Here is a 25,328-nt window from a genome sequence, read left to right as displayed (position 1 = left end):
GCATTTTTTCTACATCTTCGAGAAGTCTTTTTATTCGAACGATCGTTGCTAAGGGGTAAAACATCGAATTCGTTGTATCTTTATCCCTCCATTGCTTCTCCCGCCCTTTTCCTCGTTGTATCCCTTTCTTTTTCTTGCTCTCCCGCTTGATCATTCTTTGTCGTCTTTCTCTCTCTCTTCCCCCCCTCTCTGCCTCTTTCTCCCTCTCTTTCTTTCTCTTTGCCTTCCTCCCTTTCCCTCCCTCTACGTTCTTCTCGATAAACGAGGATAGGGCTAAAGACGAGTCGCGTGTTGGTCCCGTGGGAGGGGGGACCGCAGGATGGACGGAACCGATGTGAATGGCGGGAACGCTAAAGTGGCGCGCGACGTTTCTAACCTAAACAGTGTTAGTATGCCGGATTTACAGGAATCTGAGAACGAAACGGCCGTCGTCGAGACCGTTGCTGATACCGCCACTGATATGGACGGTCAAGAAGTGAACGGTGATTTGAAAGGTTCTTCGAAGAAGACTCCTTCGACGGCGGTTAAAACTAAATTGCGCAAGTTCAAGGCCAATTCAACGAGCAGTATCGAGAACGATGTAAGCCTTTCCACAACGAGGGGGGGACGTAAGCGTAAGCTTTCGGAACCTGACGATGCTAGTTCCGAGGAATCCACCGAGTTTAATGGATTCGATTTACAAGGGATCGATGAATTCGATACGGGAAATCATTCATTGAAGAAGCTCATTGGTAAATTTCCTTTCTTATGTTCAATAGTATGTTTTTTCTTTTTTTCTTTCTTTCTTTCTTTCTTTCTTTCTTTCTTTCTTTCTTTCTTTCTTTTTTTTCCCCCTCTCCCCTTTATGTCAATCCTGACTTGACAAATGATCAACAAAGGGTCGTTAATGTTTTATACTTGTTTATGATTGGATCTGCTTGATCGTATTTCTTTATTTAAATCTATGTTTTCTTTTTGACTATAGCTGAGGCAGATATTGCAGAGGCTCAATTTATGAAACGCTGTAGGTATTTGGTGCCAAAAAAGAACTTCGACGGTAGAAAAGATGAAGATCAAGACTCGGATGAAAATAAAATACGTGTATATGACATGGAACAATTCGATATTGATAAAATCAAAAAAGAAAGAGAATCTGATACAGATTCTATCGGTATAGCAAATAGCATAGAATTAGAAATGGAACAGCAGAAGACCGAAGAATCGTCTATTAAGTCTGTAAATTCGTCGTCTACTACAAGTAGTCCATCTGCGGTATCGCTGAAGTCTAAAGGAGGTAGGATATCGCGCGGCGCAAGTCCGGGAAGTGCGTTAAAACAAAAAACAACGATCGACATGTCAAATCCAGCTTTTAAGGAACCATTCAAGTATGGATGGAAACGGGAACTGGTATTCAGAGCTAGTAATGACTCGAGCCTTAAACGAATGGCTGATATATATTATTATACACCAAAGGGAAAAAAAGTAAGAAGTTTTAGAGAAGTAGCTGAATACCGTAAGTTGATTCGTATAAAAAATCAATATTTTTTGTATAAATTAACGCACTCTATATTTACAATTCTTTCACTAATTCTCCTTTTTTTATGTTTTTTTGTTTCCTTTCTTTATTTTATTTTTTTTTTATTGTAGTTCATTCAAGAGAATTAACCATTGATAATTTTACATTCTTCAAAGAACCTATTGGCTTAGACGATCCTGAAAAAGAAATAATTCGAGATGCAAAGAGGATAAGGGTATATTATTATTCTTTCATTCTATCTCATTTAAATCAGTTACTTCTTTCCGTACATCCGATAAAACTAAGTATCGGGTATATTGCAGGGTTCAATAGGATCCGCATCTACGCCGCCGAGAAGGTCCTTCGGTTCTAAGAAAGTTATGAGCACGCGGAAACCTACCGAGGAATACGTTCCAGCATCGTCCCCCACACCAGCAGTTGCCGTTCCACAAACAGCAGTATCAACCACGCCTGCAAAAACCGCTGCCAGATCACCAAAAACAGCTAGCAGTTTCAAAGTTAAAGTGCCTGCAAAGAAAACTCCACAAATAAGTATGTATCTATTTGCATAAGAGATTAAAATATTACTTTGCTTTCTATAGTATGGATAAATTAGACTTGTTGTATATTTATAAATTATATCGAATATTATAAAAAGATTCTCACAATTGTTCTCTTTGAACAATGCATAGCAGAAATAAAAACATCATCGGAGGAGAGAGATATGTTACCGCCACAACGAAACGCGGCGAGTACAAGAAGAAGTCAACAGCCAGTGGAAAAAGCACCACCTGTTAAAAGCAAACGATTATTAACGTAAGTACTTACATTTTTCTGAATGTGATGTATATTTAGTCAATAAGTATGTTCGTTCTTTCGTATATGAGTTCGATGTAAGAAATAGAAGAAATTTACGTTGCTCCTAGTGATCTTATATAGGGTTTTCCAAAAAAGTGAGTTCTGAATGAGGTTTCAGAAAAAAATCATGTGATGCAATTTTAATGATCGTTACATAATGCAAATTATTTAATTCCTATTTTCGATCGATTCTCAATGAAACTGCGTGAATTTAGGGTTAATAAAAAGCACAGTTAAAATGTTTTCATTTTTTTTATAGAAACTTGCAGAGCTGTCGCAAATTAGTTAATTTACATCACGCAACTGGAAAATATTATTATTAGGAGTTGTGAATATATACACACACACACACATATATGTGTATATATATATATATATATATATATATATATATAAGGCAGGGCATATGTTTTAGAAGCAGTTACCTTCTATAATTTTCATAACACTACATATTTATCCAATTCTTTCTATATCCCATAAATCCTTATTATCTATTTTACATTCTCCTTCCTCTTTTCCCCCTATCAACGCACATCTTACAGGCCCAAAGTACAAGAACCATGCAGCATAAGATGTTCAACAAGTATGGGACTGATTCCCAGTTTACAGTGTCGCGTATGCCTTTGCTTATATCATCCTGAGTGCGTAGATGGCTTGGAATTTTCAGGAAGTGATGATTACATTTGTAAGGTAGGTATTTATTAGCTATATTGTAGCAATAAATAAGACATGATCAATGTTGCGTATATTTTAGAAATGTAGAATTATTTCTAAATATAATTATTATTTTCATACTTCTATATTTTACTAGTTTTAATTTGCTGTAACTCTATTTGTGTTGTAGAATTGTCAACAAGATTCTACAGAAACTCATCAACACCAATCGATGAATCCATCTTTAACACCACCTCCGTTGATTCCAATCAGCATGTTAGGCACACAAAATGCAAAACAAAAGCCACAAGCAAGCTTAACTCCACCAAAATTGCAAAGAATTCCAAAATCAGAGAACGCGGATATACAGTCACGTAGTACTAGTAAATTTTCTAAAACAGCAACAACAACGACAACGACAAGTTCGACATCGCCGTCGGAGAAGAAGGAGGATACTTGGTTTCCTCAATCAGAGAATGAATTTTTGCAAAGTCATGATGGAATATTACCAAAACCAGCGCAAAATATTGCTTTGATGGGAGGCAAAAGATATATAGTTGTACCAAAGAATAATGCAATGGCAGTTCAACCAGCCATTACAGTAAAACCTGATAAAATTGGTGACAAACCACCGATGTTACAGGAAAGTTCTTTAATTGATATATCCAATACAATGGAAAATTCAACCATTACAAATATAGGTATTTCACCTTCAACAAAAATATCTGGTGCCAATGATACGACTGAAAATGTCTATGATAGAGAATTGTCGAAAGACGTTTCTGCTTCGTGTGGATCTTCTGATGACACGAATGAAACGTTGGACAGTAATATTAATACGAATACTTTGATCAATACGAATACGTCTCTGTTAGAAAATCAAATTTTAAATGCAAAAGCATATTCATCGCTTGAAACAAGGAGAACGAGTACTAGATCACCTAATAAAAAACCAATGTCTTCAATGGCAATACAAAATAATATAAGTACATTTGGTATAGACAGTGAAGTGACTAAAACAGATATAAAACAAATAGTAATTAATACGAATGTAGTGCAGATGGGTAATAGGTAAGTGTTTTTAAAACATATGAGCATAGGCATTCTTATTTTACTTTATTCTGTTAAGCTTGTCGTATGAATAAGTTATAATTTAAGGCAACTCTCTTTTGAGGTTTTGGCAGTTGCTTTGTACATATTGTATTTACAAGATCAGTATGCTATGCCTTTACAAAACAACAATGAGAACATAATGGCATCAGTAGTCTGTCTCTCTCTACGATTTTCTTCAATATTATATTATAGTTGCTTTTATCAAAAAAGCTTTAATGTGCATCGAAATAATTCATAATAATGCATATTTATACAATGCAGCGAAAGAAGGAACTAGTCGATGTAATTATATTTCAAATAAGAATTATACAGAATAGATTATTATCTATATACACGGTATATCGAAGCTGCTTGTGTCAAATTGTAAATGCAATATATACTGGTGTTTATTATATTTGCAAATATAAAACTTTTATATAAAAAATGAATTTGATTTTATCTTATGATCGAAGCACACTGCCTTAGCTTCTTAGAAATGCAGCCAAAATCTTGACTAATATTCGACCAAAAAAGGAAAAAAAGAAAAAAAAAAAAAGAAAATAAGAAAGAAATAAAACGAAACAAAAGAAAAACAACAATGATCATGTATTCTGATCATTGTGTGGGTTCCCTATAATTGTAGTATTAAAGTAAAGTTTAGAATTTACAAAATATCCAAGCCAAGGTAAATATTAAGAGTTTTCGAAATACAAAGATAAAAAATAATTAGTCGCTCAGTTCGTAATAAAATTTAATATATTTGCTTAAAACAAATTATTTTTTGTAAAAAAAATTCTTGATATTGCAAAATATAATTTGGTGATACATACATACATACATACATACATACATATATATATACATATAGTGTATGTGTATATATATATGTGTGCTATATATATTTGGTAATAGATAATGCTTCTTTACATTAATACTACAATTATAGACCCAGCTACTGATAAGTGCTTCATTAAAAAAAAAATCTAATTCATTTTTACTTTTTATATTTACAGATATAAAGACATGTGCGAGCCGAAACAAAAAAAAAATCTTAGTGCGTTTTCCCAAAAAATTGTCCTATATCCTTCTCCTCTATCAATCCTGTATTTCATATTTTTTTTTTTTATTTGAATTTTTTGATTTAATATATAATCATTATTTTAATATACTGCCATGTAATATATTCAGATTATCGTCTGTATTTCTAAAACATTTTTTTACGAATTTTTTTGTGTATTTTACGTAAAATATCATTTATTACACGTGAAAAGATATTTACAAATTGGCAACTGCTTATATACATTAAAACGAGAAAAGAAAAAGAAAAAAATTGTTAGAATATCAATAAAAGGGTATTTGCCATATTTGTGTTGCTTTGTATCCATGTATAGTATATATTTATATGAACGTATATACGTATATACATACTGGTATATATATAATTTAGCAAATAATAAGATAGCTATATATAATATATTTATATTATAACGAGCAATGATATCAATGAGCTTATATTTTTGACTAATCAAACAATTACTTTGATGTTTACAGAAGAAAACAAAATCAACAGGAGTCAAATCTACAACATCACTTTATGGATAATGTATGTGCGGGTTATCATGCATTATTACGAATTTTTCAATATCTCAAGGTGCAAGAGTTGTTACGCGCAGCTCGTGTTTGTAAAATGTGGCGAGATTTGGCTGCGCATCCTTCTTTGTGGAAAACAGTAAGAATGAAGAATAGCCAAGTAACGGATTGGGACGGTTTAGCAGATACATTACAAAGACACGGCACACAGCATTTGGATCTCAGGAAAATGCTTGTAGCTGGAGAATCAGATAGTATTTGGAGAAAGTTTCTCTCTGTAATACCTAGAGTAACCAGCCTCGTTAAGTTAGAGTTATGTAGATGCCCTGTTATGGTAGTAGAAGAAGTCATTAAAAGTTGTCCGCAATTACAAGTATTGAGTGCAATGACAATCAAATGTGACTCTTTAAATTTGCAATCTATTGGCAATCTTAAACATTGTCAAGAATTAAGACTCAAGGCAATAAGTGGAATGTCTTTGCAAGAAGATCTTACACCACTACAAGAATTAACGCAATTAACACAACTGGTAAGTTATCATTCGAGTAACGTCTTACGATGCTCTTGTATAATCATCGATTTTTTAATGTAATTATTACAATTATTTGTAGAGTTTAACGTCAGTCAAAGAACTTGGAAAGAAGAAAATTGATATAATACAAACATTAATAAATTTAGAAACGTTGGAGTTGGGGGAGTGTTCAGATTTTCCAGACAAGTTTGGAACATCGGTTTTAATAAAATTACAAAAACTGGAACGCCTCCGACTCGAAAAGGGCCAAGGATCTTGCTGTACATTTGATATTTTAGAAGGTGTTTCAAAATTGGGAAATTTAAACCAAATGGAGTTAGTTAATTTTGATGTAAAAAATGGTTTTGATAAGTGTCTTGCTAATTGTAAAAATATTAAGAGGTTACTGATTATACCAACCTACATATCACAATCAGCTACTTCAAATAACATGGTACTTGGTGGCGTTACCGAATTGTCACACAATTTAACGCATTTTGTTTGGGGCGTAACTCTTGAATTACTGAGAGTTACGGAATTATTTGTTGACCAGTGCAATTTGATGAATAAACAGGTTACTGGTGATTCTATACCAGTTTTGAAACCAGTACCCTGTTTAAAATTAATCGAAGATGTCGAGGATGAAAATGATAACCAAAAAGGTACGTTAAAATATTCAAACGAATACGAAAATTTTCATTTCACTTATGACTGATGATTCAATAATTCAAATCAAATCTCTAATCGAATCAAATGTTCATTTTGTTTATAGGTGAAGATAAACAGTTAAATATGACGAGTCCACAAGTCGATATTCTACCATTACCACAACTTCAAAAACTTCTTTTAACTGCATTACCTAAGACACGTGTTAAAATTCTAAAGATTCCCTTCCATGCCACATGGCGACAGAGCATTTCTGATACTACTACACAATAAATAAAGATAAGACATAAAATGTGTATCAAAGAAAATATAAATGTAAAAGGAACAAATGTAAAAGAAACACAAGTTATTCGACACGCGCATGTGTTTAAAAGTTTTGTAAATTTGACTCTATAGTGTTTGCACAACCAATTACAATGTTTATAACTTGGATGAGAAATAATTTATATATTTATGTACCGTGAGTTTTATAGCCCTCAACAATATCTCTTTCTCTCTCTTTCTCTCTCTCTCTCTTTCTCTCTCTTTCTCTCTCTCTCTCGCAACGTGTTGGTACATTGTACAGCTATCAAAGGCACAGTGCCATGGATAAAGATATTGTGATAAACGAATACAAGAACGCTCTTCTTATCACGTAATATTTTATCTTATTAAGTAAAATTTTTACGTGATATTATTATTCTTGTATACATTTTTGCAATTAAACAACAAAATTTTGGCTTTTATAGGTTGCAGTTATATGTCTCACTTTTTATCTGCACAAGAATGTTAAAGTAATAACAGCTTATCAAAGGTGCTGTGATGTATATCTGTGTTAAAGTCATCCAAGTTAATTTGCATACAGCTCTACGTAAATATCAAATCGGTTATAAAGAAAACGAACACTCGGAGCCAAAGAGTGATGGTACAGTTTTAAGAAATTTTATTTAAAGTTCGCGAGTAGAAAATAATTTTTTAATTTCTACGAATCTGCAAGACTATTCTCAATATAATAACTTCTGTTAAAGAATATAAAACCATAAGAAAGAAACAAATTGTTTCAAAGTATATAATATAATGTTGATTTTCTATTTGGGGTAGCAGGACAAATCTAATCATTGTGGTCGGTCTGTAAGGCTCTATTTAGAAATTAGGTTGTATAAAATAATGATATATATTATTATTATTATTATCGTAATTGTATCTGTATCTTTAGTATAGTTAAGATACGAGTTTTCCGCTGCAAAGAAGTTACAGTGAAATTGATGAGTAATTTTGTAGAATGTGTAATATAATCCTAATTTCGCTGCACTGTGCATAAGCAATATAAATAACATAAAAGAAGCTTATCGCGGTTGATCTGTACTCAGTACAAATTATATAGTTATAAGTTTCCAATGAACATCTAAATACGTTTATAAATTGTGGTATTCGATCCACTTCTATTATTTCTTTGTTTTTTTTTTTCCCTTTTATTATAACAAAAAAATAAATAAATAATATAAGTGATATAAATTTATAATCAGTACTTAGTATTAAATGACTCGAGGAAACATTGTGTTACTTGTTTTATGCAAAATAATATTGCGTATACTTATTTTAAGAAGCTCCTTTGTTTTTAAAACGGACAAATTAATGCATAAGGTTTGCAGTTGAATGTTATTAATTATTATATTAATACACCTACATTGTTGTTGTATTCATTGCGGTTATTTTTTTTTGCAATGAATTTGTTTTGCTTTGCAGCGTGAAAATTCAAGTTATTACTGTTTTACTGTAACTGTATAACAGTTTAATCATACAGAAATCTTAATGATTGAGTAACATTAAGGGGGCTCTTTACATAAGCTCCTCTTTGTAAGAAAAATTTTGTGAATTGACATATATGTAAACAAAAATATTAGAGCTCAAGATTTTATCAAAACAGAATTATAGATATTATATGTAACAAGATTAATATTCTGTATTCTTCTATTACATTCATTCAAAATGATTGGAATACTATTTTTACCTATTCTTTTTTTCTTTTTTTTTTTATAAAGTTGTAAATAAAAAAAGTAATTGTTTAATATATTCCACGAGTTGGAAAGTTTACATTCATTAATTAATTTTAATTTAAAGCACGTCACGTGATCCCAGAGATATACATTTTTGTTAGAAACGATAAATGTTTTTCGCAAATATCAATTATTATAAAATGTAAAATGGTTATATAGCATCGATAGAAAATGCTGTGCATCTTTTAAGTATGATTATATATATACACACACGCATATATATATATATGTTTCAAAAATACTTTGAAAAGATTAATAATTTCGAGACCCCTTAATGTAAATATTTCATTATTATAACAATACTTGTATATATCTAAAAAAAATTTCTTAGATACAGATTGAAGAGAAATATCGAACATTTATCTGCACAATCTTATACATATTATTTCAAGTTATACCGTATAAAAAAAAAAAAAAAAACTAATTTCCTCACAACGATATACAATGTTTCGTTTCATTTATAAGAAATAAATAAGAAAATTTGAAAAGAGAACACAATAGGATTAACAAAGAACAGGAACAATCATTCGGATTCGTTCGTACGTCGTTCGTATGTTGTTGATTCATCGATAAGTTAATATGAAATTTCTTATGAGAATTTCAATAGATAATAATTAATACCGTGCACTTTGATATCATTCATAAATAATTAACTGAGCGATACAACAAAGCCACTAAGTCGATGGGACTTAAAAATGGCGAACATATTTAATTTCTAGAAAACAGGTGTGGATTATTAAGAATCCACATCAATGAAATTCGACCTTCTTGAATGATGTGATCATTTTTTACTATGTAAAAAAAAAAGAAAAAAAAAATAGATGAATGAAGATTGAAAAAGAAAATGAGTCAAAGTCAAAAATAACGAGAAAAATTAATTCACCCTGATAGGAATGAAAATCAATATAGTGCGACAGAGCCCTCCATGATCTCTCAGAAATCTTCTCCGCCTTGGTGTTTTCGCTGTGGCTGGAAAATTTCGAGGTTATGGTCTCTGAAATACATCAGAAGGTGAAACTACTGGTGTTCTATTTTTGTATGAAGGAAAAGTGTTTATTCTTACCGAAAGTGGGTGCACGGGTTACGCATTATAATGCGTCTGAGTACGAAGAGATCTTACAAGGTGCTATGAAATAGAACGAAGATGAACAAAAAGAAGTCCCATTCTTCATCGAAGCAGAACTATCATCAAAGACAAACGTCGGTGGTGAAAGCGAGAAAAAAGCTCAATGCTTTGTGCGACCAAGTTTTTCACAGTGAGTAAAATACCACGAGCCTTGTCCGACTTTGCATTTGGTGGTACGACTCTATCGCGATAGAGTCTACTTTATCAGGTCACACGAGGGTGGGGATCAGCGTTTGCGATACTTATCGTCGGATTAAGCAATTTCTTGTCCGATAACTGGGGTAAATTATATTTTGATATAACAACTAAAGTATTTGAAATTATACATTTTAAATCATCTTTTTTTTTTCTCTGACAAACAACAGTATAATGATTTATTTACACACAGTATCCTTTCATTAATATATATATATATATGTATATACATATATAAGTAATATATATATATTTATCATGTGTTTGTGAATTATTAAAATTTTATAGATTCTTGAAGTTAATAAACGATGATCTGTACATCTTATATAAATTATATGACAACGAAAAATAGTAATATTTATTTTAATTAATTTGTTTAGTGAGCTGCGATCCTGCGTATGACACACAGCTATGGGATTACTATATGAATGTCACACCAAGTTTAATACTAATTACTTACAACACTAATTTCTTACAACCGATGAAGATAAAGCTATCAAAACAATCCCGGGGGGTTGGACAATTCATGAGCTGGCTGAAAGAGAATGATGTTAACGTAGATGGAGCAAGTATAGTTGGCTTTGCAGGATACGACTTAGGTCTAAGGGCGGAACGTGATTTTTTAGAGAATGAACCTATTTTGGAAATACCTAGGAAACTTATATTTAGTACTCAAACAGCTGCCCCTGAGCTAGAAAGTTTTCAACGTGATCCATTGATACAACAGATGCCACAAGTGGCGTTAGCCATTGCTTTGCTTATCGAAAAGTATAAAGAAAATTCAAAATGGAAACCTTATTTTGATATTCTTCCCACTAGTTATAATACAGTACTCTACATGAATCTGCTTGAAATGAAGGAGCTTAAAGGCAGTCTAACATTAGGTAAACTCTTTATGTGTGAAATGTTTGATTATACAATGAAATATTCATAACGATATATTTAAAATTGGTTTCTTTTTTTTTTTTCAGAAACTGCTTTGAAACAAGTCAGAAATATAACACGACAATACACTTATTTTAATAGAGTCTTTCAAAATGGAGACGATGCAGTATCCAACTTGCTCAGGGATTTTTTTTCCTATGATGATTATATGTGAGTAAATTATCAATATATATTGTTGAAATTTAGATACTAACGTAAGGAGGATGGTTATCTTTAACAGACTCATCTTTTTACAAAAATACTTTATATTACATACTAAATCATAAATAAATACATTACATCTACATGTATTTATAACTAAAGAACGAAAAAAGATGAGATTGATATCGTGATCATATTTATAACATATTAACGAACTCGATGTTCTCGTTTTTTGAAAACATCTAATATGAGTTTGCTGTTCATAAGTGTTTTGTATAAATTTTTATCGAATATGCATGTCCATTGCACAAAAAAGGATACTATAAACTATACATCAATTTTACATCAGCCTTTGTCCAGTGTTTGCACGTCTGTTTTAGGTTTTTAACCACAAATAAATCTCAAATGAAAGTACGTACTTCGATTAAAAAGAAACTATGTTGTCTCATTTTATATAATCAGGTATAGTTTCCCAACTATCATTAGCATCGAGCGAATCATTATCGATGTCACACTTGGGATCATAGTCACCACCACTGGTTTGCTGTGAATCATTTTTTTCTGATCTCTTTGTCGTCGAAGTGGCAACTACACTCACCATTATATTATTCAGGCTACTTGTATTAGACAACTTTCTTGCTGTGGCTATTGGACTCTGAAATACCGTTCGTGGGAAAGAATTTCTGTACCTATACTTTTGTTTATGACGTATTCTACAAGTTACGAAGATGGCAAGGAATACGACTATCGTCACACCGAGTATAGCTCCACTAGCTATTATACTAGGTTTAATCTTTGATAAACTTTTTCCCCGATCTTCATTTTCATCGTGATCATCGAGTTTCACATCGTTCGTAGATCCCTTGTATATCAGACTTATATCTACTTCAGTATTATTTTCAATGATTTCTTTCGCATGCTCTCTTTGAACAATATTAATCGACTCGTCATCTATCGTTTTCTTATTTAATGTTTCTTCGATATTTTTAGAGATTCGTTGTTCCGGATCTTTACCAAATGACAAAGATGTAAAGGTATTAAATAATTCTGTGATCTTTATCAAATGATTTGGATCTTCTTCATATTTTTCATTACTATAATCTTTTGTTTTAAGACTAATCTCTGTGGTAAATGAAAATTCTGTCGTTTCCTTAACAAGTTCTGGAGAAATCTGCGAGATATCAACATGTTCTGTTTCATTCATCAATTTCTTTATATCAGTCGTTTCATTTCGAGGTTCACGTATAATACTTTTTTCTTCAGAATTATGAAGATTCTTCTCTGATAATTGATTATCTTCCGATATTCTTAAAGCTTTCTGATTTCTCAGACGAGATACTTCTGCTAAATGAACTTTACTGGAACCTCTTTGACGTAAGGCAATCAGTTCTTCCAAAGTCATATTCCTAGATTTTAACAAACGTTCCAAATTTTTACCCCCAGATCCAGAAGCAAATAATTCAAAAATCTCAGCACGTGCTTCTGGTTCTATTTCTGACATGATATCCTCGTAACGTTTACCTTCTGACATCACATCTTCTACATTAGGATGATTTTCGAAGAAAGTTTTGATTGTTTCTTCGAAAGATGAATCGTTTTTAGATTTTGTTAAAAAATCTTTCGAACGATCTTTATCTTTTCCTAAGTACATAGTTTCATCTTTATCGCTATGATTTATACATTCATTCTTTTTTATCGAAGAGGACGCACGTATCTCGTCATCCTGTTGCATATCGTTCAAAGGAGCATCATATTGATAATCTGCTTCAGAAATGCTATCAAAATGATCTTCTACGACAGCTAAATTAGAATCATCTTCCTTGTGTATAGTATCGCTATATATTTTATTAAATGGCTTATCCCTTTCCAAATTTTTTTTAGCAAACGTCTCGACAGTCGGATTCAAAATTCTTACGATACTCAAAGTGGAACCACTGTCAGAACGATTTAGATTAACATTTTGCATAGAACGAACGATAGCATTATTTTCTGTTATCAAAGAAATCCAAATTGGTGATGCAGTAGTCCTTCCTTTCTTATAATCTGTAAAGTCTGAAAATTCCATGATTTCATCATGATTCTCATCACTATAGATTCCTCGCGTTGAATTTAGATTTTGGTTCGTGTTATCATCGTTTTGATTCAAATCGATAGAGATTTCTGATGGAGAAATTGCCGTTAAAGTTTCAGTAGTAGTTTCTTTCAACTGTGAAACCTTCGTTGACACATGATCGTTCATCGTGGTAATTGTTTTAGTCGTCGTCGTGTCAAGTATATTTTGAAGGGTCGTGGACGGCAATTTCGCCAATGTGCTCGTCATTGCCAAAGAAATCTGTTCGATATCATCACCGATTTCATCGATATCCTGCATCTTTAATGCACTGATCACATCTGCCTTACCTTTTAACAGATCTATCAGAGTCAAATTTTTACGACGTAATATTTCTGAAAGACTAATACCGTCTTCTTGTTGCATTTTTAACAGAGACTTTATAGCTTCAATTTTCTTTGAAGATGTTTCCTCTTTTTTATTATTGGATGATAAATTAGAAGCAACTTTTATTCTCTCGTTATTACGCATCGTTTCTTTAGCACTCAAAACGAATTCTTCGTTCTGAGGTGGACGTCTTTTTCTCGGCCGAGGTTTTAAATATTCTTCGTCAGCTAAATCATGTTCATATTCATTTGGACGAACCTGAAAAGCATCACGATATCCAGTTGAAGTTATTCGATCGTTTCTAAGGATTTTATCTTTCGGAGGACGTTCAACCGATACTTGTTCAACTTTCCCGCGCGATTGTCTTCCATATTTTCTTTCCTCCAATCGTATCATCGAATTTTCAGGAAGAGGAAATCGTCTCTCTTGTCGGGAATCAACGTAATCGTTTCCTCCTCGATTCTCGTTGAGTCGACGATAATTAAGATTATCTCGATAAACCACGTCATACGGATTATCGTGTCCTGTCAAATCCGTCTCCTCTTGAGAATAGCTTCGTGCGAAGTGAGAAAATGGAAGCAAAGGTACAGCATCACCGTCACGCCATTTTGGTTCCAAAGCTTCGCCATTGTTTCTCCATTTTCCAAGTAATTCGCCTGACTCTTCTTTAGGGAGATACGAATCCTTATTATTTGTATCTGCCTTCTGAAAAAGAAAAAAAAAAAAATAATAATAATTTTCTTTCCAACTCTGAAATTTTTCAATCTCTTTTTTAATGTTTTTATTATAAATTATTATGGATTATATATTTCCTGTTGAGAAGTTACAAAAGATCGGAAGATCTAAAATAAACTCTTCCCTCTATCCAGGATCTTCTCGTTTCCGTGATTTCGCCCTAAGAAAGTGAAATATGCGCATCGAGGCACATCCATTTATACTCATCGTCAACTACCGTGTCTTTCAAAGAGATTTACCTAAGAATCATTGTACTCATTAGTTTGCTTGTTACCGTAATTTCATGAAATACGAGGAACTTATTTTTCGAAGCATCTCAAGTAGAGATTATATTAATAATTTTTACCGTGTTCCGTATTATAATAATTTTTATGACCTAGTTATGTTTGCAATATTAATAGCGTATTTTTTTTACAAGAGAAAAAATCGCAACGTATTCATACAAATTATTTAAATCGATTAATTACATTTGAAACAATTAAAATAATTGATCGGTAGTAAAATTTTTACGATTTGTATGGATTTAAAAAATTTTTTGATTGAAAACATTTGTTTAAATAAAATTTTTTTTTATTCTTTTTTTGAGGTTAAGTTAGAGCTCCAATTACTACATCGTAAGTCATGCGAGTAAGTGCGGCGAAACGAACCGTGCAAACGCAAATAACGATCAAAGTTCAACGACCATACGAAAAAGAAAGTGCGATCGTTAACGCGTTCGACGATGTGTTCGCTCTTACATGCATACATATGTATTTTTAATGGATTTTTTATTACTTTTTTTTTATTGTTTTTTTTTTTTCAAAGCGGAACTACGCATCCATCGTCGTTTCTTTTTTGACGACTGTTGTCTTTTTTTTTTTTTTCTTTGAGATCGAAAGGAAAGAAGATAAGAAAAAAGAAGATCGTTTTGCTCGAGGATCCTCTTCGTAGATCTTTATTTAATATTTTCATAACGAACGATAATTTTCAAACTACTTACGAAATCTTTCTCCGTTCTCTTTCTAATCGCATATTCCTTTTTCTTTTTCTCTCTGTTAATTTTTTGATAGATTTTCTGGGCGGGAATTACTTTACAGACTATTTTATTTCGTTCCAGCTGATCGAACGCCGAAAATGTGAGAGAAGGCCAAGAAAGGTGTAAACTAGCACGTTCAGTACCAGTAGTATTAATTTTTTTTTTAATTCAATATTTTCGTATTTTATATTTTTATAATCTCTTTATAATCCTTTATTCATATTTAGCATACGAAATACTTTGATATTATTTTTTTTATATGAAATCCTCAATCTCGATATTTTTCTGTGTTTTAATACGCAAAAGTTTTGTTGAATAATTTTGTTAGAACATTTTCAATTTTTTACATTAAAATTTGATTTTACTATCGATCGGTAAAATGAAATATCACATATGTCGGTAAAGAAATTCCGCGAACTTTTTAAACGAAGTCTCTCTTTCTACGACTTGGCACTTAACGTGTATTAGATAGAAAAAATTCTTAGAAAAGAATTTTTTCTTCCGAGTATCGGGATCATTTAATGGTGACAAAATGTTCGTAAAGTCTCGAACTTTCCGTGAATGGTACCGATTTCTAGCTTTCTCTTCCTCTCTCTCTCTCTCTCTCTCTCTCTCTCTCTCTCTCTCTCTCTCTCTCTTTCTCTATCTATCTTTCTATCTTTCTATCTATCTCGTGGTTTACCGATTGTTACATCGTGGTCGTTCGTCCCATCGTAGCAATGTCCTATACTTTCTCGAGCCGTCTCTTTGCTAATTACGATACGCGATGACAACGAAGCGGTTCCTTCCTCTTACGTACATTACAAACACGCTTTAACATGTATACATATATGTATGTATTTATACCTTTCGCTTTTCTACGATCGCGTGAAATCCGAGAAATTTTAATGATGATGATTATTATTATTATTATACAATTCATTATTCAAAATTATAAAAAAAAAAAAAAAAAAAAAATATAACTATTTGCATTAAAAAAGAAATTTAGAAATTTCAAAAAATTTTAATTGTATATATTATAACGTGTATATAAGTATATATAACAAAAAAAAAAAAAAAAAAAAGTGGAACGATTCGATTAAAAATTAGTGTCAGAATGACACTGTAATCGTTTATATAGACGATATATTATTCAACCTTGATTATTATTAAATTCGATAATTATTCAAAAAGAAGGAATTTCTAGATTTTCCAATATATTTCTTATACGTATGTATAAAAAAATGAAAAAGTTCAAAAAATTTTAATTAAAAATTCGAATCGAAAGGACACTATAGTCGATTTTAATAAACGACTATTATTTTTTGTCTCAAGTTCGTAGATCATTCTCGAGAATAAGAGTACACATCAAAGGACTCGCATTCGTGCTCCTTCTAAACGAGTACTTCCGTTCGATGCTTCACACTCGGTGAATCTAGGCGAATCGGTTCCACTTTTTTCCATTTTCTTTTTTTCTTTTTCTTTTTTTTTAAATTATTATCTTTTTATATTTTCTTTAACTTCCTTACCACACGACCCTCGATCACGATATCTTCGGATTCTGGCCTGTTTAGTGTCGTTTCTCCGTGAACCGAACGACAACCTGGAAGATACAGGATGTTCGCGATCGATAAAAATAGAATGATCCTCTTCTGCATAGTCTAAGATATGTATCGTTATAGCAATTATACACAGGATTACAAAAATCACGTTTTTTCGATTACACAAGCTCAAGATGAAGTTCATTCGATCTCAAAATAAACACGAAAAACATTTATCGGTTATTATTTAATTAATTGGATAAATAATATATATATATATATATATATATACGTATGTATGTATATCACTTATTGAATTATCACTTTTCTTTTTTCTTTTCTTTTGTATCTATCACTGATCGATTATAAAAAATGTTTGAAGAAACTCGTTCCTAGTTTCTTCTTTAGTAATCTTTTTATCACAAATCACACTACATGTAGATACGTATATGTGTGTATATACATGTGTATATTTGATTTTGTTGATTCCTTGTTCTTTTTTTTTTTTTTTTTTTTTACACAAACGAAATGTTCGCCCACACTGGACAAATCGTTCTTGTCGACTGACGAGAGTTTTCTCTGCGGCCGCTGCTAAAGTAAGCCGGTGAAATTCGAGAGGAGAGGAGTCTGCGATCTAAACGTTCTCTTCAACGCACAATCTTCTTCTTCATCTTCTTACTAGATACAATATGTACTTTTTCTTACTGTTCGAAGATCGACAAGATATTCTTTTATCTCCTTAAACTGTTAACTCGGACGGACGAAGTGCTAACTCATCATTAAGATCTACATTTTTTGATGCGATGAAAGAATAAATAAATAAATCATGTGTTTTTTTTCTTTTCTTTTTTTTTTTTTTTCTTTCTACATACTATTATTTAAGTGAATTATTATACTTATGAAAAAAATTCTTCGTTTCACGATGAAATTATTTATCCAAAGTTTCTTGTCACTATTCAAACATCATTTGAATTTTAATCGAAATATATTTTTATATCTCAACCGATCGAAAATCTTTCTTGTTTAATAAGATTTTCAACATCGAAAGTATAATGTAGAGAATTCGAAAAAGGAAAAAAAGAGAAAAAAATTATTTAATTTTACACTTGGAATTAATTAATACAACTTTCGTTGTTACAAACAGAATAACCCATCATTTTTTACTCTTTTGTTTCATATACGCGTGTTATACTTGTTTCTATATTAATTCTTTATTGTATGTACTTATACCTCGAGTTTCACTTTTCACACACGTTTCTGTTAGTTACGGGAAAGAGGATGAGAAAAAAGGAACATCTTCTTTATCTTTTTTACAATTAGTAGGAAATAATAATGAGATACGATCGTCGTTTTAATATTGGTGTCATCGAAGTATAATTAAATATTTATGAAAATGTATTCTATCTCACGCGCGTACGAAATGTATGCGTGTTTGTGTTGGATTGATGCAAACTTTTTATACAACACTTTTATAGTAATATTTTTATAGTATAACTTCTTTCAAGATTAAATTTGTTTAATCCAATTTGTTTTTAACGATTAAGTAAACTAATTTTTTTTTCTTTTTTTTACAAGACATGAAATTTAAATATATTTAAGATGCAAAAAAGAAAATTATATTTTCAAAGAAAAAATGAAACTAATCGTCTTCATTTTTAATTCAATGAGTCAACAGATTGTTAACAAAAAATTTCTTTGAATAATTAGAAGTTGGTATTTGAAGTTGCTATTTCTTTATTCACTCGCATGTTCAGTTCAGTATTCATCGATGTCGATGATGCATCATCTCCTTGGTAGAAAGTGCGCGTAGCAAAGATCTCACGACCTTCCCACGTGCACTCAAGTGTGCATCCCCATCCCATCCCTGCTGCAAATACCAACTGATGACGTCGAGACTCTCCTCTCTTTTTCTCGCCATTGTCCCTACAATTTTCCCTTCTTTTTTCTTCTTTCTCTTTTTATTCCTACTCTTCATTGAACATCTTGCTTAGCGGAGGAGGTCTTAATTTTAATATGAAATTCATAATAAATCTAATTTAATCTTTTGATTACTATGCTCATATATTTCTACATAAATATAAAGATTAAATATTAATAATGATATTATTATTATAAAAATACATAATAATTATTGAATTAATATATTTTATATAAATATATATATATATATATATATATATATATATCAAAAATAAGTAAATATACATATATAATGTTATATTATAATATTTATATAATTATATATAATATTCTAGTCATATATACATAATTAAATAGTATTGATCGTGATGATAAATATATAACAAAATATAACAATAACACAATAATATTAATAAACATAAAATTAAACAAAAAAATGAAGATATATTATTAATCGACTGCGAATCAACAAAAAATATAAAAAGAATGATTGGAAATCATTGAAACTTTCTGAATTTGATTTTAATATATAAGTAATTGAAAGTTTCTCATTTCGAACAAATATGAATCTCAAAAGAATATATATTAAAATCAATTACTTGCCAATCAAAGGGTTAATAACAGATTCCTATTTATTAAGATGCAATACGTAGCATATCTCAGTCTTCTCAACTACTATATACGTTCCTAAATATATGTATATATAAAAATATGTATATGTGTATATATATATATATATATATATATATATATATTCGATTCATATTAACAAGAAAGGCATGCTCGTTATTCTTGCAATAAAAGATATATAAGTATGTACAAACCATAGATGAAGATCAAAGAAGTGAGAGCCTCTTTTTCCTGAAGAGATAGAGAAAGTCGAAAGGGAAACGACGAAGCAACACCAACAGCTATGAATCTTTTTATGTATATACCATATACTTCCATTTCCGGCGATCTAGGTCAAGTTCTTAAAAAAAGAAAAAAAGAAAGAAAAACAAAAACAGAAAAAAGAACGTCGTGAGACGGTAAAATGTTTATTCTTTCCTGTGATCGTTCCGAAGGCGAAAGTAGTAGTTCGCTCTGCTAGTCCGAAAACGAATGTTCTCTTTCTTCCTTTTTAAAAATGATATATATATATATATATAATCGATGTTTTTTTTTTTTTTTTATATATATAAATAGTATATCGTTTTAATTTTTACAAAAAAAAACTAAGATAGAGATCTAATCTTGCCAATTATAATTATAATATAGTATATTATTATATTTTTGTACAGTGTATAATATATAGCTATACTATAATGTAATATTTGAAATAATTTAAATAATATATTATTATATATTATAATATGGAAAAATCATAAGTTTGTATAATATGTATTATATTATCTTTATATTATAATATAATTACACGTACACGCACGCGCGCACAGGTTTATATATAAATATTAATATTCACTAGTAATATTTATTATATTAATATTTCTTTTTTTCAGTTGGGCCGTTTCTACAGTGATGACAAGACAAAATTTAATTCCAAGTGAAGATGGATCCAGTATGATACATGCTTTGATACCAATGTGGGATATGTGTAATCATGAAGAAGGAAGGGTAAATATATATTTTATATATACATATATTTCTTCTCTCTCTCTCTCTCTCTGTCTCTCTCTCTCTTTCTCTCTTCGATACGTAGTAATAATATTTTACCTACAAAATGCTTTCCCTTTTAGATAACTACAGGTTTTAATACAACTTCTGATTGTTGCGAATGTTATGCCATGAGAGATTTTAAAAAAGGAGAACAGATATTCATCAGTTATGGTTCAAGAACTAATTCTGATTTTCTAGTACATTCAGGTTTCGTTTGTCTAGAAAATAAAAAGGTATATCAGAAATGATAATTTATGTATATGTATGTACATAAATCAACATATTACGCGAATGAGATATAATTTTGCTTATAATGTTTTTTTATACTTATTTAATAATATCTAATTATATTGAGACATATATACTTTTAGATGATTTAGATCGCTTTAATTAAAAATATCAAATTTGTTCGAAGGAATTATTTTCATCTATTAGCAGATAATCAAAATTTCTAGTTAAAACATAACATAAAACGATTCAATGTGTTAAGAAAAAAAAAAAAAAAAAAAAAAAAAAATGAATTAAATAATTTTTATTTTTCTAGGATGGCGTTAGATTACCTCTTGGTATTAGTAAATCAGATCCACTTAGAAAAGAACGTATTGAGCTTTTAGAAAAATTAGGATTACCGGCGACCGGTGACTTTTTATTAAAGGCTGGCACCGAACCAATTTCGGATTCGCTTCTGGCATTTCTTCGTGTGTTTAACATGAGAAAAATAGAACTTACCCATTGGTTGAAATCGGATAAAGTTACTGATTTGAAACACGTTGATTGTGCTTTAGATACTATTGTCGAAGAAAACGTGATGAAGTTTTTATTAGACAGATTAAAATTGCTAATTGCTAAATATCCTTCAACGATAGAGGTAAAAGTTTTATATACATGTATATATTCTTTTTTCTTTTTTTTTTTTTTTTTTAAATCGTGAATTGAATAATAAGTTGAATGGATTATAATATAAAATTTGTTTATTCTTTTTTTTTTTTTTTGTTTTAATTTTATGTAGGAGGACTTAGAGAAACTTAATACCAGATTACCGAAGATGCAACGCTTGATCGTACAATTGAGAGTATCCGAAATGAAGATTCTATTGAATGCACTCGATTATGTAGGACAATGGTTAAAAGTCTAAAAAATGAGAGCCGTAATAATGACAATGAGAAAATGACTATCTTCTACTTTTGTCATATAAAGAATCTCTCTCTCATTCTCTATCTATCTCTCTCTTTCTCTCGAGAATGTAATTTTATTTTTACAGTTACAAGTTATTTCTATAATACTTCGGTGTGATAAAAGCCGGATATAAGTAAGAGGAGAAAATCTTTGCAATATGATAAAACTAGGGTAAGAAAACGGAGAGAAAGTGAAAACGAGAATCAGTGTTAAATGCATTTAACAAAAAGAAAAAAATATATAAAAAAAAATAAATAAATAAATAAAAAATAAATAAATAAATAAAAGAAGGATAAAGCGAGATGCTGTATATGTACACGAAGAAAAAGTAAGTTTGATTGCAAAAATTAATGCACGTATATAGAACATACCTCGACTTTTATTTTTCAATGAAGAACAACGATCGCAAAACGCTAGACTATATTTCATATTGCCTTTCGTCGACGTATGCTGTGTTCTTATCGGAACCATTCTTCTCAGTGGAATAGTAATCGATCGATCGATAGATCGTAATGATCTATTAACAACTATGAGCTCGACAAGTTGCTGTATTTAATAATAAGTGTATCAAAAAAAAAAAAAGTGGTTATTATGAATAAGCTTTTATTTTTTTTAAAGAGAATATTTAAGGAAACTTAACTCATTATATCATCCAATATTTTATAGCATAGCTATGCTATCATATAGATCTGTAATTACAAGTACATTGTACATTATAAAGATTTTTGCGAAGGTGTTATTACGTGACTGAGTGATAGTACCAAGAAAAAAAAGTAACAAAAAAGAAAATACAAAAAATAAGAAAATCTAACATAACATCTTAAATGCTTCCTAATTATTAAGATTGTATCTCTGTGTGACAATGCAAGAAGTTGGAGATATACTTATGCATTACGTTAAAATGCGTATGATTATACAGAAATTATACATCTCTATACAATATTTTAGATGTTCTATAATGTAAAGAACGAATGGATTGAGACAAAAAAAAAAGAATAATATAACGGTATATTATTTTGAGAGTACATTATTTAATAATCGAAAATTTCTGATGCCCACTCCTTTTTATGCGCAAGGGTACAGACAAATTAGAGAAGCATCATTAAAGCATTTGACACTGTGCAAGCTACCCTGTTTGAACAATTAATAAAATGAAATTCTTATAATATTATTTTTTTCCGAATAAAATTTTATAAAATAAATACATTGCTTATAAGCATATAATTATAAATTTAACGTATCATTTTAATATGCTTTATAATAATAATTTGTGTGCCTCTATCATAAATTCGGGAACTTACTAACTCTTAATATAGACATTTATATATTGAGTTTCAACAACAGTACGATTCAATTTCTATAACGTAATATGTGTTATATATTCGTAAGAGTATAAAATGTATGTTTAAAATTATTACACATTTGTATCCCCATTTTTCATACTTCGCAGGAGCAATTAGTAGCGATTCACAGCCAAAGTACTTGTCCACACGGTTGTACCGACGTGTAATCTGCTGCTTGCTTTAAAAGTAATTATTGTTATTTAATTAAACTGATATTTTGACCGCCCGTATAGCAAATAGGCGCTTCGCATAGATTCGGATATGTAGCTTTATTTCCATTACCCTCGTTATGCTCCTTTTCATCCTTTTCCTCTTTAATAATTTCTCTTTTTATATCCTCTATCCCGTGATCTTCCTTTACATGTAATATCAGTCGTGTTAAAGCATAAAATATTTTGTCACAAAGGTCGCATTGATATGATTTTCCGTCGGCTGCTTCCAAACAATGAGCATGCTCTTTCATAGGTAAATAAGCCTGTCTGTGCATAGCTAAATGTTTTTCATGATCCATTGCGAGAACAAATTCGTAGGAACAAATTAGGCACTTCAAATGATGTTTCATCCACATTGTGTGTGCCTTTAATCTATGTAAGCTGTCGTAAATTTCACCACAGACTGGACACTTTAAACACTTGTGATTTTGTAATATGGTTTTATTTCCATACAATCCTCCGCATTCTTTGCACTGGTAAGTCCGCCTTTTTTTGCAAGCGTGTTTAAACCAATGTTTTTCTAATTGGGGCAACAAGTCAAACACTAGTTTACACATTGTACATACAAATCTTCCTCTACGATCTCTCTTGATACTGAAACTTAGAGAGCAAATACCCCAGTGTTTTTCAAAATTACTTTTGCGCATTATATTTTCATTGCAATATTCGCACTGATCTTGGTGCTTGGACAAATGGGCGAACAGCATACCAGGTTCTGTGTTAGTATATTCGCAAAATGAGCAAGTATATGCTTCTCTTTCCTTATACATGTGCGTAAAAAGATGTTTTTGAAAAGAGGTCGACGTGAAAAACATAGCACCACAGGCTGGACACTTCAAATAAGGCTTACCACGTTCTGTATAATAGAGAGGAAGAGGTCGGAAACTTTTCAACCAATTGTTACTTTCCTTAAGATCTGCCTCATTTTTTTCAAACTGACTATTATCAAATGTTTTGCTATTATAATTCATTTGTTCCATGCTTTCTTTTATTTCTTTCGTAGTTTCTGTTTGTTCCCCGTTTTTAATACCAATTATTGCCTCTTGTTCGGACACAAATTCACCCAACAATATTATCTTATTGTGCTGTTTTGAACTATGTTGAATTTTAGAATTTTTTTCAAAAGGGATCAAACTGTCGTATAGTTTCAACCCTTTGGTCGTAGTCACAGCTTTATCATTAACTTGCTCAAGACCAGTTAAAATAACAAATTCTTTTCCATTAGGAATAGAAGTGACGTATGATACCGACGAGTCTGTATTTACATTATTCCAAGAACTAGTTGCAGACTCACCGTCAACATCTGATCCTTTCTGAAGAAGTAAGACCTTGGATGCTTCTTTCTCCAAGAAATCTTCTTCGTCAGATTGTATAGAAAGTAAAGCGTTTTTTAGAATGCATCCACTACTTTCTTCATGTCCCTTATCACCTTTTTTTCCTCTACAACTTTCTTGGACTCGTACGGTATTAGTTGTAACACCGTCGTTGTCAGAGTCTTTTGACCTTAGCATATTATTATTGCATTAATGTGGTGCACACTTAAATAAAAATAGGCGCTGAAATAGACAAGAAAAAAAAAAAAGAGAGAAGTAATATTAGTCATAGCAGTTATGGTATTTTCTTAATGATTATTAAATGTCCAAGTACTTCTCACAAATCACCGTATTATAGCCAATATTAATTTAAAATAATAATAAAAGAGGTCAACAATCGTTTACATACTTGCAACCAGTAACACCGTAGAGTTGCATTCATTTTTTTGGGATACGGTACAAGTCATTGCGAATACCATAATGTCCCCACGCTATCATTCGTCGGAAAAAAATGCGAGGAGTACTGGTAAAGAAATTGTACAGTATTTACTTTGCAAGTGTCACATGTAACCCTTGTTGATAGGATAAAATTTGTCAATATCTCGATCATAAGGATCAGCTGTTTCCTCGTTATAAGCAATTGACAGATCGCCAGATTGAAGATACGCGACACTGCAGTTTAACCAATTTAT

The 25,328-nt window shown here is 30.9% G+C and overlaps 4 protein-coding genes and 1 long non-coding RNA gene across 11 annotated transcripts; 2 read left to right on the top strand and 3 right to left on the bottom strand.

The window, feature by feature from the left end:
• Window positions 1-159: 159 nt before the first annotated feature.
• Window positions 160-7,305, top strand: LOC122638096. Of its 3 annotated transcripts, none has more exons than XM_043830770.1 (10): window positions 160-731; window positions 965-1,492; window positions 1,672-1,730; window positions 1,819-2,047; window positions 2,188-2,311; window positions 2,896-3,043; window positions 3,198-4,078; window positions 5,651-6,218; window positions 6,301-6,862; window positions 6,973-7,305. In XM_043830770.1, exons 1-10 carry the CDS (start codon window positions 320-322, stop codon window positions 7,137-7,139), a joined length of 3,678 nt encoding a protein of 1,225 aa, XP_043686705.1. In that variant the 5' UTR covers window positions 160-319; the 3' UTR covers window positions 7,140-7,305. The 3 variants fall into 3 exon arrangements, with proteins under 3 accessions (XP_043686705.1, XP_043686704.1, XP_043686703.1); XM_043830769.1 differs by having other exon boundaries at window positions 1,627-1,730; window positions 2,191-2,311; XM_043830768.1 differs by having other exon boundaries at window positions 1,627-1,730.
• Window positions 1,584-10,107, bottom strand: LOC122638105. The gene is made up of 4 exons (XR_006329347.1): window positions 9,966-10,107; window positions 9,786-9,896; window positions 2,162-2,286; window positions 1,584-2,023 (listed from the first exon to the last, which is right to left on the bottom strand). It is a non-coding gene; the product is annotated as an uncharacterized LOC122638105 (long non-coding RNA).
• On the top strand, window positions 10,020-22,793 carry LOC122638102 (actin-histidine N-methyltransferase). Of its 2 annotated transcripts, none has more exons than XM_043830793.1 (7): window positions 10,020-10,158; window positions 10,604-11,107; window positions 11,195-11,318; window positions 20,436-20,550; window positions 20,673-20,825; window positions 21,137-21,460; window positions 21,602-22,793. In XM_043830793.1, exons 1-7 carry the CDS (start codon window positions 10,047-10,049, stop codon window positions 21,725-21,727), a joined length of 1,458 nt encoding a protein of 485 aa, XP_043686728.1. In that variant the 5' UTR covers window positions 10,020-10,046; the 3' UTR covers window positions 21,728-22,793. The 2 variants fall into 2 exon arrangements, with proteins under 2 accessions (XP_043686728.1, XP_043686729.1); XM_043830794.1 differs by lacking the exon at window positions 10,020-10,158 and adding an exon at window positions 10,167-10,309.
• LOC122638098 lies at window positions 11,146-17,290 on the bottom strand. 2 transcript variants are annotated; one of them, XM_043830775.1, is made up of 3 exons: window positions 17,005-17,290; window positions 14,086-14,451; window positions 11,146-14,004 (listed from the first exon to the last, which is right to left on the bottom strand). In XM_043830775.1, the coding sequence occupies exons 1-3, from the start codon at window positions 17,131-17,133 to the stop codon at window positions 11,755-11,757; spliced, it is 2,745 nt and encodes a 914-aa protein (XP_043686710.1). In that variant the 5' UTR covers window positions 17,134-17,290; the 3' UTR covers window positions 11,146-11,754. The 2 variants fall into 2 exon arrangements, with proteins under 2 accessions (XP_043686710.1, XP_043686709.1); XM_043830774.1 differs by having other exon boundaries at window positions 11,146-14,451.
• Window positions 22,780-25,328, bottom strand: LOC122638100 (zinc finger protein 28-like). Of its 3 annotated transcripts, XM_043830785.1 has the most exons (3): window positions 25,046-25,187; window positions 23,394-24,879; window positions 22,780-23,289 (listed from the first exon to the last, which is right to left on the bottom strand). In XM_043830785.1, the coding sequence occupies exons 2-3, from the start codon at window positions 24,832-24,834 to the stop codon at window positions 23,225-23,227; spliced, it is 1,506 nt and encodes a 501-aa protein (XP_043686720.1). In that variant the 5' UTR covers window positions 24,835-24,879; window positions 25,046-25,187; the 3' UTR covers window positions 22,780-23,224. The 3 variants fall into 3 exon arrangements, with proteins under 3 accessions (XP_043686720.1, XP_043686719.1, XP_043686718.1); XM_043830784.1 differs by having other exon boundaries at window positions 22,780-24,879; window positions 25,187-25,328; XM_043830783.1 differs by having other exon boundaries at window positions 22,780-24,879.

The sequence above is a fragment of the Vespula pensylvanica genome, chromosome 2, assembly GCF_014466175.1.
Source record: "Vespula pensylvanica isolate Volc-1 chromosome 2, ASM1446617v1, whole genome shotgun sequence".
In the NCBI taxonomy this organism is placed as follows: domain Eukaryota; kingdom Metazoa; phylum Arthropoda; class Insecta; order Hymenoptera; family Vespidae; genus Vespula; species Vespula pensylvanica.
Note: the sequence above shows the minus strand (reverse complement) of the source record. Positions and strands in the feature narration are given on the sequence as shown.